Source organism: Choloepus didactylus, chromosome 23, assembly GCF_015220235.1.
Source record: "Choloepus didactylus isolate mChoDid1 chromosome 23, mChoDid1.pri, whole genome shotgun sequence".
Lineage (NCBI taxonomy): Eukaryota > Metazoa > Chordata > Mammalia > Pilosa > Megalonychidae > Choloepus > Choloepus didactylus.
The window spans coordinates 29,464,730-29,483,079 of NC_051329.1; the positions used below are offsets into that span (position 1 = coordinate 29,464,730).

General features: G+C 40.4%; 1 protein-coding gene and 1 pseudogene across 14 annotated transcripts in view; both read right to left on the reverse strand.

Annotated features, from left to right (window-relative positions):
• Positions 1 to 2,975: 2,975 nt before the first annotated feature.
• Positions 2,976 to 18,350, reverse strand: part of PRR14L (proline rich 14 like) — a 121,590-nt gene continuing 106,215 nt past the window's right edge. For 13 of the 14 annotated variants that reach the window (XM_037817421.1, XM_037817418.1, XM_037817415.1 and 10 more), the window contains 2 exons: positions 8,668 to 8,739; positions 2,976 to 7,427 (listed from right to left, as the gene is read on the reverse strand). In XM_037817421.1, coding sequence (XP_037673349.1) covers positions 7,151 to 7,427; positions 8,668 to 8,739 — 349 coding nt within the window. In that variant the 3' untranslated portion in view covers positions 2,976 to 7,150. Of the gene's footprint in view, positions 7,428 to 8,663; positions 8,740 to 18,350 lie in introns of those variants that run through there. The other variant, XM_037817425.1, reaches the window with a different exon arrangement.
• Positions 15,389 to 17,791, reverse strand: LOC119519650 (annotated as a pseudogene).

Below are 18,350 nucleotides of genomic sequence, written 5' to 3' on the forward strand. Positions count from 1 at the left end.
ATTCTGTCTCCTTCTCCCCTATCCCCACAGTACTTCTACCTGTATCATAAAACCTATCAGTTCCTGACCCATGTGTGTTTCCTTCGCATGAACCTCCAGAGGGCTGGCCTGATAGCTTTGTGGCCCACCCCCTGGGTGATCCCTGATCCATTTGTCCGTTTCACAGAGTGCCTGTGTGCCGGGGCAGGGCAGGGGACCAGACTGTGCACAAGCTGCACCCTCCTGCAGCTCACAGAGCTGTGGGCACGTGGGTTGAGGAAACATCCAAGAGAGATGCCTAACGGGGAGGGGAGGGCTGGGGGTAAAAGCCTAGTGATCTGAAGGGGGAGGAGTGGAGTCAGCCAAATGAAGATCTGGGAGAGTGTTTCCGACCGAAGGTACAGCTTGTGCAAAAGCCTCAAGGCAAGGAAGAGCATGGAGAGTTTGAGGGTCTGAAAGAAGTTTGGGGTAGTGAAGTGCGAGGGGAGATGGGGCTGGAGAGGAAGGAGGGGTTGGTGGCACAGTCTCACGATCAGGAGTCCAGAGTCTGGCTTTACTTCCTACTACACAGCCCTCTTATCTTTAAGTCTCAGTTTCCCCATCTATAAAATGGGGATAAAAACAGTATCTACCTCATCAGATTGTTGTGAGGATTTGAGGATTTGAGGAGGTAAGAAATAAAACGTTTGGCACTTGGTCAGCATTCAGTAAATGGTGAATACTATTATTATGTATTTAGGGGTGAGGGGAAAGCCATGGAGGAGTTTAAAGGTATTGTCTGACAAGGTCAAAACCGTGTTTTACAAAGACCACTTAGGCAGGCAGCAGTAGGGGAAGGGACTCGAGGATGCCGCCATCCAGGCGAGGCTGCACGTTCACGTCTTATTAACCCGAACTCAGCCGCTGCAATACTTCAGGGTCTTTTTGGGGGTGTGGGTGGGGAGGCCGGCGGGCTTAGCACTGTTTAAGGACAGTTTCATCATCTCCAAGAGTCTAAGATTCAAAATGCAAAAGTAAAGGGGAAAACATTTCCTAAATCGGTGCCTGTCCGCGCGAGTCTCCTCCCCCACCATCCCAGCACCCAGCTACACTGGCCGGGGCAGGTTCCAGGCTGGGCCTTACATATCTGCCTGGCAGATCTGCATCCGCACCCAAACCCCTTCGGAAGTGGGTATCTAGTCAGCTGGCTCCGCCCCACCTGCAAGCTACAGCCAATCAGACAGCGCGAGGCCAGCTAGGGGGTGGATGCACCCAGAGCTCCTGCAGAGCCGGAAGCCAGACGGTGCCCAGTTCCACCCGATGTGACTGGGCAGAGGAATAACTGAAGAGCGGGATAGACTTAAGGTGTCTTCAGATATTCAGAGAGCCGTCAGGGTGAAGAGGACTTGGGCCAGTCTGTGCAGCAACAAGGGGGAAGAACCCTTCATTCACTCATGAATTATTTATACCGCTCCTACCATATATATCCCAGTGACTACAAAGCTCTGACCTCAAGGGCCTTACATTACAGTGACTATAGACGGGGAGGTGGCCATACGAGTTATAAAATATAAAGCACGTTAAGGAGGCTATAGAATGGGAGGGGATATACTTCCAGGTACAGCCATCTGGAAAGGCAAAAATTGAACAAAGTGATTGAGGCAGGAGAATGGGGGCGGGGAACAGCATTCCAGGCAGAGGGGAAAGTAAATGCACCATATACATAAAGTGGGAGCATGCCTGGTTTGTTTAAGGAATAGCGAGGGGGTCCTGAGAAAGTTCTCTTCTAATTGCTTCTATATCCTCAATGAAATGTTAAGCAGAGATGTCAGTGGACAGGGCAGGAGGAGATGCTGGAGGTTTGAGAAACTGGTCATTTGATAAAGACTCAGCTATGGCCCTGGAAGTTGCTTGAAACATTAGGGATTTTCTAGAACATGTCTCAAAAGAGAAGTGTGAGCAAGAACTACAGAAATGAGAGGTCTCCATCACTGGAGTGGGCAGGACACTATATAGAGGATTCTGAAGTCAGTTTGGTCCAGTTCTCTTCCTCTCCAGAGGCCCCACCAACGCTAACATTCTGTGATTGGTGTTAAAGTAGTAACACTGACTTAATTGATAATTAGCCTCTCTCCCTTCTAAACAAAGGAAAGGTATAGGAGTACTCTTCCCCAAGTAATTATGAAATCGAATAAGGAGAAGCACAGATGTCCGGCAGAATGCCCCCTGAAAGAGAAGACTCCATGGACAGGATTCTTATTGCAGAAATTCTGAGGCCAAGAAGGGAAGCTGGGCCCTGCTTTTGCTCTGGATGGAGGGAAGAGTGACCTGAATCATGCTTCTTTCTGAAAAACTAAAGTGTGGAGTTGAGAGCCACGCTTTCAGGGTCATTCTTTTACGTTTTCAGTGGTTAACCAAAGAACTGAAAATCAGACTTATAGCCTGATCTCATTAACAGGATATATGGTAAAAGGTACGTTTTTTGTTAAATGAATGTTGTTATCCCACCATATTTATACTCCCCCTTCCAAGTAGTCTCCTTGGCAAGCAAGCTGGTTGTTAAAACATGAAGTGTATTTTGATCTGAATTTTTATCTTTTTGATTTCCCGGCCACGGGAGAAAAAAAGTTCCACTACTTAAAAATCATACCTAAAATACTTGTTTAGCAACATTACCCAACTTAATTGGGGATGACTTGGATCCAAAGGACTCTTGGCTATTTCTGAATATTAAATTCCCTCACAAGAAATGATTTGCCACCACTAAGTAATTAAGAAGTTTCTCTGAAGGCTCTGAAGGTCATTCTATAGGTGGCATTCTACATACGCTCTGAGCACTGAGCAGTTCTCAGAAAATGGCGACCACTCTGGAAGGGAGAATGCTTGCTGCAATATGTAAGTTTGGAAAGTCTTTTAAAAATATAACCCCATAACATCACCAGTAAAATTTTAACTTACTGCCAAGTTGTAAGAATAAAATAATAGCCTTGAGAGTTATTTGAAAGATTTTTCAAAAAAAAAAAAAAATTTTTATTTTCATAAATTAACACACATAACAGTGGGAATTTTAGAATCACAAACTACCAAACAGGAAAGAAACTGCAGGGGCAATCATGTATGCCAATGTTACCAAAAATGTACAAATTTCACTTAACTATTGACCATGATAATATATAAATACTTCAGGCAGCTATTTACTGGCCCAGACCAGCCCGAGGAGATGCAGAGGACTCTCATCAAGAATTCATATCCAATTCAGCACCAGAGAGGAGCTTGTGAAAACACACAATTGACAAGCATCAAATCTGGGACTTCGCTGTGCTAGATGTGGGCTATATGGGGACTCATGCTTTATGATCAAAGTAGCTTTTGCTGCTCAATTTGTGGTCAGATGGTAACATTAAACTTTGATTATAGTAAAATTAACTCTCTCTCCCTAGCCAGCTTATTATGTAAGAAGTCCAGTTCTGGCAAGGAGCCCTTCCCTTGCATGAATCCAGGAAAGTATACTCTTTCTGCATCTCTGGCCAATTATTCATACTTTGGATACAGCCACTCAAATTGTGGTATTTAGGGGTCCTTTCCATGATACCGGGAGAAAGGCTAACAGAAACAAAACAAAACAAAATCCCCAAGGGAATTAAAGAAATCACCAACTGCATACTTCCCCCCCCCCGGTAATGGAAGAAAAGTATCACTGTCTAAAAGTTGGCCTTTCATGGATCTTTATGTACACGGATACATCATGAGATGGAATTCCAGCCTGGAGATGGAGCGTTGGCTCTCCATTCCATTAGGCTGCACCAAAGCCTTGGATCTGCTATCACAGTCCTTCACATTCCACTTCTCTTAGCCTGGCAGGCAGGAATGAGCCATGGTGGAAGTATCATGCCCAGAGAATGGGATTGGGAGCTTATCTCAGGTTGGCTCTGATGCCCTTGCAAAAGACCCTTCAGGCAAAATTGTGACAGAGTGTCATGATTTCACAGCTCCAGGAGGAACACTGAGTTTTGGGATTCACAGCATGAGTTTCTGAGCTCTTCAGGCTCCAAATAAGGCAAACACTACCTGTCTTTCCACTGTACCTCCCTCAGTTGTAGCTCTTAGTAAGGTCAGTAAGAAAAAGTGGACATAATATGCTTTAATAGTGATGAGGTACGTTCAAACTAATGGAGAAATGAAGCTGGAAAGGAGTAAAAGAAAAAAAAAGAGGAAAAGACGATGATGGGATGGGGGTGAGATATGGCTAGAAACTGAAAGATGGAAAAAACCCATAGTTGAAAGTTTCAGTGAAAAACTGATGGGCAGAACCCTGATTGGACCTGAGATTTCTCCTCTCTTTCCCATATTAAAAACTTTATAAGCTTCTGGAGGTGAGTTATAGTTAATAAGTTACCACTTGGGGTGCGAAATCCCCATACTTGGAAAATGTACCAATTCCCACCCCAGAACAAAACCTCCTATAGTTCTGGGCAGGTGGCATGCCAGCAGCTGACTAACGTGTCCCCTTGTGGGCAGGCACCGAAGGGTGCGACCACCGACAGCACTGTGGCTGGGGAGGTCCATGGCTAAACTAGAAGTTAAGACAGGTGTGAGTGACAGATGGCTTGGGTGATAACCCCATGTATCAACTTCAGGCAAGCAATTTCAAGTTTGCATTGGGGGCCTCTTCTTAACTTTGGACGGTAGAGGGATTCTAGCCAGAGGGCAGGCCAAGAATTGCAAGGATCAGCAGGGTTAGCCTCAGGGCAGCTCTTCCCTATGTTCTGAGGGCAAGGAAGGACTGGTAGGCTTTTCCAAGAGCCCAGGTCTCTGTTTCCTCCAATTCTCCACTCCCAGATATCAATCTTCCAAATCACTGCTCCTGGCCTTTTCGAGTGACACACCTACAACAGGCAAACTTGAAGTCATATTTCTGTGATGTTGTACCACTGTTGTGCCCACCTCAACTTCAGTCTGCTGTATGGCATAGCTGCCGCATCACTGACTGTTCTACACTGGCAATGGGGCTGGCCGCCAGGGCTCTGTCATCCCACTGGTAGCGAGTAAGCTGCCCAGCAGGAGCTCCGTAAAAATGTTTGTATAAGGGGACAATGTTTTACTCATCCCACTCCCCAAAGCAGATAGACAGAGAGGAACATTTAGTGTCTAAGACCCTGTCCCAGGAAGGGAGAGGTATTGAGGTGAAACACAGGTTGTGTCTAGACAGTCTGGGCAGAGTGGATGTAGAATGGCAGAATATGGTTAGGATCACTGAGAGCAGATGGGGAAACCTGGCTGTCTTCTACTCCTATTTGGCCATGGCCTTAGGAGCCTCCATAGATGACCAGGTGTCTGAGGCAGTGGTCCTCGAAGACAGATGTGGCACATTTTCTTTTCTGCTCATGTCAAATGCTCCAGTGTGGCACAGACTGTCAACCTGCAAAGGAAAGGCACACAGAACCCGCCCCCCATAAACCCCTATACTCCCACCCACTAACAAATGGGGAAAGAAAAAGAAACGTAGGAGAGTGAGCCAACACTGCAGGACGGCACTGTTCATTCTTTTCTAACAAGCTGACATGAAAATGTCTCTGGAGCTTTGACAGTTCCCACCTGCTGCTTCTTCCTAGCAGTGGCTCCTAGGAGGGTGGGAAGAAGTGACCTGTAGTCCTGGGGCTAGAATGCTGGACTTAGCATCCCACTCACCAGCCAAGGAATGTTAATTCTCTGAATTCTTGTTTTTTGGGGGGTGGGGTGGGTGGGGAGAAAAGATAATACACAAGAGAAGGAGAGGAGGGGAGCAGGACAGGGGCACACAGGGATTAAGTGGAAAGGGGATGAAACTTCTGGGTCATCTGACCCACCGCATCTTTCTGCCCACAACCTCCTGCAGGCACAAATGCAGAAACTCAGCTAACTCTAGCATTCTACAAAATTTCCAGTAGGTCTGCCACAGGAGCCCAGAGTACAAATGATGTGCCCTCAGAGAGGGCTGGCCATGGAATTTCATGATCCTCACTGCAAGAATGCAAATGTGGATCTGAACCACCGTCCAGTCCCCTCCTCGATCCACAGAGCAGGCTGCTCTGATGGCCACAAACACTTAGTGTTGGCCTTTATCACCCTCAAGCTGTTGTACTACAGTTTGTTAATAACCCACCATTTCAGATAAATCTCACTAAAACCACACCCAATTCTAGTTTTTTAAATGATTGGGAGACAAACCTGCTCTTATGTACGTCATTAAAATAAATACATCTACTTAGTGGGCAACACTGAGAACCCAGATGAAAAAAGTGCTCCCCTCCAATGAGTTACACTAGAAGTTGGAGATGGGGAAGGGATTGCTTGAAACACGTGAATGGGAAAATGTCTTTCCATTGTCCAATGCCATGCACCAATAAACTGGGTTAAATGCCTATCATATATTCTTAAGACATGTATTGTCTTGCTCCTTAATGTCTTAAGAAAAACTTTTAAAATCACATTTAAAGGCTCCAAACATGCAGCAATAATACAAAACAAAACAAAAACAAAAGGGTTGGACATGAAAATAATCAACACCACAACATTAAAAAGTGCAACTTACTTTGAATGGGGCCTGGATGGGCTCCTCTGGCACTAGTGACCACAGTCACAGATGGGAGGAAATGACAGGGGAAAGCCACACACACACATACATACGCAAGTGCAAACACACACATTAGGTTCTGCGCAGACGAACTCAAAGGATTAGAAAACACAACAGCTCATCTTTTCTCAAATACTAAAATGAGCCAGTGAGACCCCAAAGGACAGGATGCCAGGGCCACCTCCCTAGGCCACACTTCTAATTCATCTTGGTCTAGCACCACCGTAAACAATGCGGAACTTTCATATGGACGTGCAAATGTTGTGAGTCCTTGGAATCCTAGTGTTATTTAAGATATGTTGCTTCCTCCTCTTGTGGATGGCAGAGATCAGAAGGAGGAAGCCAGATGTCATTCAGGACCATCTCCAGGAGAAGGGGAGCATTCCTGAGGTGTGACACTCAGCAGAAGAAGCAGAGGACCCTCCTTTGCCAGCCACTAAAATGCTTGCACCTTGAAATAGGTAAAAGTTAGTAGACTGTGCATTTTTTAGTGGTTCGGGTGGTAGGGCAATATCAGGCAACCTCTTCCAAGGAGGTCCAGAAAAACTAAAATTGAGACTCCCCAAATGGAATTGCTTCTCAACAACCTGATGACTGCTCCTGCTCCTCTTCCTTGGCAAAGAAAGTCTCCAGTTCCATTAGTTTCTGTATCAAAAGAGCATCCAGCTCTTGACTCTGCAGGGCTGCTTTCTGGGCCCTGGTAAAGCTGCCCGCCACCTTGACTTTACCACGAGCTCTCCTCTTTCGTGGAACAGTGAAATCCTGAAACTCTAGAACTCTCTTCCGCTTCTGTTGGCTGACTGAGATTAGTGTACCATTTCGTTCCTTAGGTTCCTCGAAGATGGTCTCTAAACACCTAAAGATAGAACACAAAACAGGATCACCAGCAGTACTTAAATCTGACCCACATGGCCCAGCACCCTGGTTTTCTGACCCCCTTCTTGTCAATGGGGATGAAAGTTACTTGCATTAACAACCATCTCCATACTCAACTTTTCCTCTGGACAGTTCCTATGTTTTTTGTGTAAAAGCCATTAATATATATTTATGAATATGTAATACATGCACGTGGTGAAAAAATTCAAAATGGAAAAAAGGATATAGAATAAAACATTCACCCCAAACAGGCAACTTCATTAATACTTCTTTGTGTCCCTCTTCCAAAAGTCATTCAATGTACAGATAAGCATAATTAAACAGATAGTATCAAAGGTTGGCCCTTTTCTGTAAAGGGCCAGAGAGTAAATATTTTAAGCTTTATGAGGCACATAGGTCTCTATCCCAAATTCTTTCTCTCTTTTCTTTTTTGGCCTCCCTCATCTCTTTTTTAACAACCATTTAAAAATGTAATAAAACTTTCTTAGCTTGCAGACATAAAAAAATAAGCCACTGGGTGGATTTGGCCTGTGGGTTGCTCCATTTAAATTCTCTTTTACTCAAATGGTAGCAAATCACACACTGTCCTGTGCACCGTGGTTTTCTAACATAACAGTACCCTTTAAGATTGTTCCAATTCAGTATCTAGGTATCTGATTCATTTTTTTTAATGGCTATACAGTATATTCCATTACAAGGCTGGAATCTAGGTTAAACAGAACCCTATTAAGGTGGTTTCCAATCCTTTATTATTATTTAGCATTGCTGTAATAAATAGCTTTGTACAAATGTCTTAGTGCACATGTCCAAACACATCTGGCAGGATAAAATCCTAGAACTCCTCCTGCTACATCCTATACACAGGTACTTACTAAATGTTCACTGACTTGAATTGAATTCAGACCCAAAGGTAGCCAAGTGAAGCTCTGTGTTTGGTTTCTGAGGCATCTCTGAAGATCAATGACTATTAGTCTTAGGGCATATGCATATCTAGTAAACACATACGTACAAACTAAAAAGAGACTACATCTTTTGTATCTATTTAACAAAACATACATTTCTTTTCCATCCTACCACTGACCCCGATTTGAGTATCAATTCTAATTATTTCCAAGATCCTAACTGGACATAAACCCTTTCTGAAGTGAAAGAACTGGAGATATACATTAATCATTTCAGAAGTCTTCCTCCTCTGTTATTTCCCAGCCAAATATACCTACCTGTTTGCAGGAGGGGACTTATAGTTCTTGTTGGTATATATTTCCTCTAAACTAAACTCCTTCTTCTTTAACCTGAAAGGAGAAAAAATAAATTCTTCATGCTCTTGAGACTGGCTCATTTCAAAAAAAAAATTTTTTGGGGGCCCATGAATTATAAAAGAAGTGTTTCTAAATTTCCAAACATATGGGATATTATAACTATTTCTTGGTTTACGGATTTCTAACTTCAGTGCACTGTAGTCAGAGAATGTAGTCTGTGTGCCAATTCTTTAAAATTTGGTAAAATTGACTTTACAGCCCAGTGATGTTCTGATAGAATATGACTGTCCATTTGTTGAATATAATGCCTTTTAATATTATGGCAGAGAAATGTACTACTCACTAAACCCCACCCCCACCTTCTCTAGCCCCTAGCTCTTCATATTAGGTAGGGCCATATGCTTAGTCAGGCCAATGGGCTGTGACTGGAAGTGAGGTTTGTGACTTCTGGACCAAGTGACAAGTGCTGGCATGACCACTGCTGCTCTTTCCCTACCCTGGAAACCTGGAAACAACTTTGATATAAGCTGCCTGGATCTCTAAGCTGTGCTTAAAGAAGTTGTCTTGGAAGCTGTCAGAACTTTAGAAGCATTTGTGTGAACAAGAAATATATTTTTAAAAGCACTGACAGCTTTGGAGTCTATCTGCTAGAAATAGCAGAAGTTACCCTATTCCCTATTACTCGTACATGCATCTACTAAAACAAGCTGGTTGATCGTATTGTTTAAATGGTCTAAAGTTTAAATAGTCTATATCCTCAGTGATTTTTTTTTCTGTTAATTATAGTCTCTAGTTTACATTGATTGTATCTTTCCCCCAATACCTCCCTATTTTTTAACACCTTGCAAGGTTGACATTCATTTGTTCTCCCTCATGAAAAAACATATTTGTATATTTTAGCACAATTGAACACTCCAGGTTTCACTGTTTATACAGTCCCAGTCTTTATCTTTCCTCTTTCCTTCTGGTGTCCCTCATGCTCCTAACCTTCCTCTTTCAACCATATGCATAGTTACCTTTGTTCAGTGTACTTACATTGCTGTGTCACCATCACCCAAAATTGTGTTCCAGACCTCTCACTCCTGTCTTTTCCTATCTGTCTGTAGTGCTCCCTTTAGTATTTCCCGTAGAGCAGGTATCTTGTTCACAAACTCTCTCATTGTCTGTTTGTCAGAGAATATTTTGAACTCTCCCTCATATTTGAAGGACAGTTTTGCCAGATATGATTCTTGGTTGGCAGTTTTTCTTTTTCAGCATCTATTAAATATATCACACCACTTCCTTCTGGCCTCCATGGTTTCTATTCAGAAATCCACACACAGTCTTATCAAGCATGCTTTGTATGTGATGGATTGCTTTTCTTTTGCTGCTTTCAGGATTCTCTCTTTGACGTTTGGTAATCTGATAATTAAATGTCTTGGCGTAGGCCTATTTAGATCTATTCTGTTTGGGATATGCTGCACTTCTTGGATCTGTAATTTTATGTCTTTCATAAGAGATGGGAAATTTTCATTGATTATTTCCTCTATTATTGCTTCTGCCCCTTTTCTCTTCTCTTCTCCTTCTGAGACACCCATAACACATACATTCCTGCATTTCGTTTTGTCATTCAATTCCCAGAGACGTTGCTCATATTTTTCCATTCTTTTCTCTATCTGTTCTTTTGTGTGTAGGCTTTCAGGTATCTTGTTCTCCAGTTCCTGAGTGTTTTCTTCTGCCTCTTGAGATCTGCTGTTGTGTGTTTCCATTGTGTCTTTCATCTCTTGTGTTGTGCCTTTCATTTCCATAGCTTCTGCCAGTTGTTTCTTCGAACTTTCAATTTCTGCCTTATGTACGCCCAGTGTTTTCTTTATAGCCTTTATCTCTTTTGCCAGATCTTCCCTAAACTTTTTGAATTGATTTAGCGTTAGTTGTTTCAATTCCTGTATCTCAGCTGAAGTGTAAGTTTTTTCCTTTGACTGGGCCATAACTTTGTTTTCCTTAGTGTAGGTTATAGTTTTCTGTTATCTATGCATCTGACTTCCTTGGTTACCCCAATCAGGTTTTCCCAGACCAGAACAGGCTCATGTCCCAGAAGGAAGAAATATTCAGTATCTGGTTTCCCTGATGGTGTGTCTTAGAAGATTGACACACTCTGTGCTTTTCTGCCCAGTGGGTGGTGCCTGTCAGCCTGTCACTCCAGACTGGTGTAAGGAGGTGTGGCCCGTTGCTGTTTTTCCCCAGGCTCTGGGGTCTGGTTCTGAAGGTGGCTAGCAGAGCTTGGCATCACCTTCTTCCTCTTAGGGAAGATATGCCCCCTAGAGAGAGATCATTTGCATATAGATTCTTTGTTTCTCTGACTCTCTTACCTCCACCCTTGTCTGGGTCAGAGTGCTGCAAGTTTAAAATGGCTGAGGCTTTCTCTACTGCAGAGCACTGCGAGCTGAAAACAGCTGAGGCTTTCTCCACTGAGCTGCCCAGGTTGAGAGAGAAAGAGACAGAAAGCCCCCTTTCAGGGTCAGTCTACAGCCCCCACATTCACCCGTCAGCCAGAGATAGCACCCCATTCTTTGGGCTCCCCATCCAGAGACAGATATGTCCCCTGGCTCTCCAAGGTCAGTCATCATCAAAAGCCTCCATTTGCTTTTTGGGGATTCGTAGTTGTATTGAGCAGTTAACATTTGTCAATTAAAACCCAAGTTGGAGCTGGGCTGAGGTATATTCGCTTGTTCAGAGAATGCTGCTCTCTATCGCAACGAGGCTTTGCAGTTCACGCTGCAATGAGGGAGGGGTTCTCAGCTCAGGTCTGCAGTTTTTACTTACAGATTTTATGCTGTGACCTTGGGCATTTCTCCCAATCCAGTGTGGACAGTCACGGTCGTCTCCCAGCAGTTATTCCGGATCTTTTACTAGTTGTTCCTGGTTGCTTTATTAGTTGCTCTGGGGGGACTAACTTCTACTCCTCTCTGTGCTGCCATCTTCTCCCTCCCCCAGTGATTTTCTTTTTATCTGAGAGGGGTGCAATAAAATCTTTCTCTTTGAAAAGGTGGCATTTTTGCTTTACACATTTTGGACATGCTATTAGGTGCCTCCAAGTTTAAAAATGTTACAACTTCTTAGTGAGTAAAAATCATTAACCATTATGTAGTGACCCTCTTTCTCTCTCTTAATGTTTATTTAGTACAATATTTGCCAGTCTAGGTTCTCTCCTTCCTACCCATCCCCTATCTTTTCCATTCTTCTACTTTAAAATATTTTTATAAGTTTTAGATGTGTCTCATGAACAATATGTAACTGGATTTTCTCTTCCAAGTTGCCAATCTTCAACTGATGGAATTTAGTCCCTTTATACTTATTGGCATTATGTAATTGAATTTTAATCTATTATTTTATACCTTCTTTTTGTCCCCCTTTTCAAGAATTTTAATGAGCATACTAAATTTAAAAGCCTAAGGTTCATCAATATTTCTACCCTTTTCCCAAACAGTGCAAGATCCCCGGAACTTTCTAACTCCAATTAATACAGTCCCAATTTGTATGCTATTGGAGTTTTATCTTGTCTCTTTTACTATATAGGTTCCCCTGACATCTTTTTAAAAAATTTTATTTATTTGTTAATGGAACCAGATCATTTGGTTTACAGCTTTTGCAGTCCAGAATTTTTAAAATTACATCCCCATGGTGTCATTTAATGTGTGTGTGTGTTTTTTTTCCTGTCCCAAATATACTGGAACCACTATAGGCAGTTCCTATAAACAGGCAACCAGATATAGAGGCATGATCAGATTTAAGTTCAATTTTCTTGGTAGGAAGACTTTTAGGCAGTGATGTATACTTCCAAGAGGGGGAACATGATACTTGACACACTCTCTCTCTCTTTTTGAGGATGTGAGCAGCCACTGATGAATACTGCCTATATTTATTATTCCTTTGGGGGTTTCAAAATGGTGACAATCTACCATTCTTTCATTTATAAGGTAGAATACTTCTATATAAAGAGAAATGTCATGCTCATCAATTACATGGTAACCTTAAGGTACAGCCTGCAAAGGAAAAGCGGGTCATATGCTTGGTCCTTTCCCTTTAGTTACCAATTTCTAAAATAATGAATTGGTTCCCTAAAGATGGTCAATGAATTTTTGTTTTTTTAAAAGGTATTATTATAAATTATCGGACTTAAACATACTTGATGTGTTTCAATCAATTAGGTATTATTTCTTTCAGCGCTCAGCCATTTATGGACAAAAGAGTCAAGTTGGTTCCTTAAGCCCCTTCTGCATGATCCTAGTAGTCTTTGAGAGCTTCCTTGCCTTCTGGTACCACAAGATTTTCTACACTCATCTTGTACATTTCCTGCCTTAGACCTGTACGAAGTCTCCAAGTAACCCTTGTTCTCAAACAAATAACTCACCATTTTAAAGTGTACAATTCAGTACAGTGTTGTGTAACCATCACCGCTGTCTAATTCTAGAACATTTTCAATACCCCCAAAAGGAGCCTTGTACTGTTAGTAGTTATTTCCCACTCCCTCCAGGCCCTGGCAACCTTCAATCTACTTTCTGTCTCTTTGGGTTTGCATATTCCAAACAATGCATAAAAATGAATCATACAGAAATCCTCATATCCACCTCAATGTTCCCAAAGCCAAATGATTAAACTTCTATTTAGAGAACTTATTTCATACTATCTAGTTAGTAGTTTTTCCAGTCTTCCTCCTCACTAGTTTCTAACTAAGCTCAACATAATTCAAATGGAAATGTCAAGCAGTCAGTCAGATGCACAGGACTCAAATTTCATAAAATGAAATACTACTTCTTTACATAAAGGAATATCCTGTTTGAGGGTAAAAAAATATCTCCATCATCTTTCTATATATTTTAACCAAAGCTTCACTGGTCTTTCCATTATAATAAAGCAGTATAAGACTAGTAGCATAGAAGTATAATCATTTTTTGGCTTATACCTTCTGACTTTCCAAATTTTCAGATTATCTTCTGAATAACCAAAAATATCCATATAATATTGACAGTTCATGAGAGAACATCTTATGCTTTACTCATCTGGTGACATATCTGTCCACTTTAATTTCCATTAAGGAAACAATATTCTCTCTCTTTTTGGTACTCATCAAAAGAGAACTAAGTGAGGAATAGGGTGGGGGGGATGATTTGGGTGTTCTTTTTTACATTTATTTTTTATTCTTGTTTTTACTTTTTCTGGTACAAGGAAGGTGTTCAGAAAATGGATTGGGGTGATGGGTGCACAACTCTGTGGTGGTGCTGTGAACAGCTGATTGTGCACTTTGGATGACTGTGTGGTATGTGAATATATCTGAATAAAATTGAATTAAAAAGAAAACACTTCTAAATAAATTTTTAGCTGGTATTATGATTGATCCAAAATAAGATCTGATTAAATAACAAACCTCAATTTACTAGTCACATATGAAAATCAACATCATTATTTCATATCATACACACTATACAAACATACAAATACACACACACACACCTTTTTTAAGTAATTGAGTTTTAAATGTCCACTCTTATTTCCTAGAATTGCAAACATGGTTGCAAAGTTGATTCATAACCAAAAGTTTAATCCATAACTCAGTTTACAGTCTAGATAATAGCTGGGTAAAATATGATTACAAATACTTAAGTGTGCAGTTTGCTTCAGATTATATAACATTGTAAAGTAGAAAGTCACAGGTCTAGCTCATTCAGATTCTAATTTTCCCATTAAATAGTGATGCTCTCATAGGCAAACACTAACCTCTCTAAGCCCTAGGTTTCATATATAAAGCTACTCTGTACAGATCAACATTTCTCATACACTCTGGGTAAAAATCACCCCCAAACACTTTGTAGAAATACATGCCTCAACCCAACCCCTAAAGGCCCTAATTTAGCAGCTCTAATTCAGGGTCAGAAAATCTGTTCCAGGTAACTCTTATGATCAGGAAGTTTTACAAACACTGGATTGATTTCTAAGGTTCCCTCTGGAAATAAAATTTTATGAATCCAAGATTTTATAACAATGACCAAATCCCCCAGCCCAACTTGATGCCAAAACAACATACATGCAATTTAAGCTGATTTCTTTAGCATTTGGCTCCATTTATTACAAGGGCCTCAATTTGCACTTCATCATTGATAAAGTATTTATTTTGACAAATAACTTGACAGATAACATGATTTGGGCCAGAACATACTTTTGGTTAAGAAATGTTCCCCTGTGATTTTAATGTACATAATTCTCCCTACTGTAACCACAGTCATACCTTTAATGTTAAAGCAATCAAATATCCATGTTAGCTCTCAGAACTGCGTGCGTTTTAAAAGTGTAGCTGCGTATATTGTTTACACTTGTCCTTTATTCACATATTTGTAATGCTTACTAAGCAGATCACAACTACAATCTCTTCTAGCAGTCTTATAGATACTGCTTATGTGGTGAAATAAAACTTTAATGTGATATGACAATTATTAATTGGCTCTAAAACTCAGTGTCTGAAAGTACTCTCCTGGTGATACAAATATAGAAGTAAACATTTTAAAGGCTAGTCTCTCAGAATCTATCTTTAAAAGCACTCTGATAAAAAGCATTTATTCTGTAACATGGCTTCCCATTTAAAAAAAAAAAAAAAGGCATTCCTCTCAATCCCCATCTGAAAATTAATAAAGTCTACTTAGTTAAAAAAATTAAAAAAAATAAAAATAAATAAATAAAAATCATACATTATGTAGTTCTTTGTGTCTGGCTTTTACTTAGCATGTTTCCAAGGCTCATCCCTGCTGTAGCATTACTCAGTATGTCATTACTTTTCTTTTCTGTTTTTTTAAAGCAATATAAAACTATTTATTGACCACTGTTCCCTAGTATTTACAAAAAAGTAAATAATACATAGTTGGATAACATTCTGATTACCATGAAGTTATTGTTTTCCTGGCTTCTGCTGAACCAGTAACTGGATACTGAAAAGACTGAGCCTACATGTAACAAATTCGTTGGGGTGAAGAAAAAACATGCATATTGACAGTTTAGATTACAAAAGTCTGTTTACTCATTTATCCAACACGTCCTAAACTGCAATATCTTTAACCATCTGATTAGGTTTCCATGAATCATGACCTTTTTGGTCAATACAGCAAAACAGGGATTTCAAAGTTCTATAAAGGAATGGCTCTCTAGAAGGAACCTTTAAATGCCCATTTAACTAAGCCATGCTTGGCTAATGAAAACACAACATTATTTATGCTGTTTTCTCATCTGGGTGGGGAGATTGTTGGTTATGGTAGATTTTCCTTTCAGAGTTTTGGAATTATTTTCCATTTAGATGACTATACAGACATGGATTTTGCTCCGGCTACTTTAAATTATGTAATTTAAATTATATGCATTATATTTAAATTGTCCAATTAATTACTGAATCCTGTATTTGATTTGAAAGTTTATGACTTCAGGAAAATTTTCAGTTCAACTTGAAGTGATTTCTTACTCAGAGTGATGGCATCCCAGAAGCACCATAGATTTATCCATGGTTGTGAAGTGCCATTATAGTTTTGAATTGTTTTGTTTTTGATGAATGTAAAAAATAATGAAATAAAAAATAAAAATTACATAAGTATTTACATATATACTCACACAAAAAATAAACAGAAAAAACCCAGACTGGCCAGAATGGTCTCGTTAGGAATTTATGGGGTTAAACACAAGTTCTGATTCAGTAAAGACTATGGAAAATGTCCCCCACATTTAGAAAAGCTGTTGTCTAATGCAAAGGAAATAATATACCATGGTATCAAATGGTCTTTTCTGATAGATGAAGCAACTACAGAAAGCTTTTATTTGTTCAAAGTAACAAGTAATACTGATGCAAAAACAAAAAACCTAACTCCCCCCAAAACTACTTCAAAACAAACATATCAAACTTGATTTCCATTAGAACAGCTATTCTTCACACTAATAAATAAAAAAACCAAGACCCAGATTATATACCTATATATAAATGTATATATAAAGCAATGCAAAACAATTATTGAGCTTCGTCTTCTGGACTAGAATGCCAAGTTAATCTCTCTTCATAAAAAACAATTACAATTTGAGGACACTTCATGTTTGCCTCTTTTGCCAGCACCAAGTCTGCCTCATCTGAATCTTTCCATTTCATGAGAAACATTAACTTCACTGCTGTCTGTGACACCAATTATGGATTCAGGAGCAAGCCCTCTAGCAAAGCCTCTTGGTTTATCAGCAGCATCTCTTTTCTCCTTTGATTTGATGTCATCAGATTCACTGTCAGATAAAGATCTCCTTTTGGTACCATCTTTTTCTTTACCAGCTTTTTGAGAATTAAGAAATGCTTCAATTAACTCTGAGCAATCTAAATTTTCTTCAGGCTCCCAAGTATTGTCAGCATCTGTAAATCCCTTCCACTTCAGGAAATACTCCACCTTCCCATTCACAACACGTTGATCCAGTACTTTTTTTCCCCACAAATTTTCAGGCTCTGCCTCTTCAACTTTTTTACTCTTTCCATTCTGCTTCATTCCCATTTTTTGCAATGTAGTTTCATTGGAGGCCATTTTTTATTGTGGACTTGAAGAGCTGTTATTCACTGCCTCCGAGCTGCAGTGTCTCCAGCCCTGGGTACCTCCAGCTCCAGTCACATTCAAAGGGGGGAGGTGGCTGTCATTACTTTTCATGGCCAAATATTCTGTTGTATGGATACATGACCTTTTCGTCTATCCATTCATCAGCTGGTGGACATCTGGGTTCTTTCCACTTTTTGGCTATGTTAAATAATGCTGCTATGAACATGCATGAACAAGTGTTTGCATGGACATGTTTTCGGTTTTCCTGGGACTAGGAGTGGAATTGTTGGGTCACATGGCCACTCTACTTAACTTTTTGCAGAACTGCCAAAATGTTTTTCACAGTGGCTACACCATTTTACATTCCTACCAACAATCTATGAGGGTTTGAATTTCTATACACTTGCCAACACTTGTTACTATTTTTTTGACTCCAACCATCCTAGCAGTGTGAAATGGTACCTCAATGTTTTTTTAAAAATTCAGTTTTATTGAGATTCATTCACATACCATACAATTATCCAGTGTACCATGAATTGTTCACAGCACCTTCATATAGTTGTGCATTCATTACAATTTTTGAACATTTTCACTACTACAAAAATAAATAAATAAATAAAAGTAAAAAATAACTAAAAACATCCCACCCCATTTTTCATTTAATTTTTGTCCCCATTTTTCTACTCATCTGTCCATACACATAGGATAAAAGGGAGTGTGAGCCACAAGGTTTTCACAATCACACAGTCATACCGTGTAAGCTACATCATTCAACAATCATCTTCAAGAATCAAGGCTACTAGGTCGCAATTCAACAGTTTCAGGTATTTCCTTTTAGAGATTCCAAGACACTAAAAATTACAAAAGGATCTCTATATAAGAATATCCTCCAGAATGACCTCTTGACTCCATGTAAAATCTCTGTCACTGAGCCTTTATTTTGTTTCATTTCGCTTCCCTCTTTTGGTCAAGAAGACTTTCTCAGTCTCACAATGCTGGGTCTGGGCTCATCCCTGGTAGTCATGCCCTGCACTGCCAGGGAGATTTACACTCCTGGTAGTCATGTCC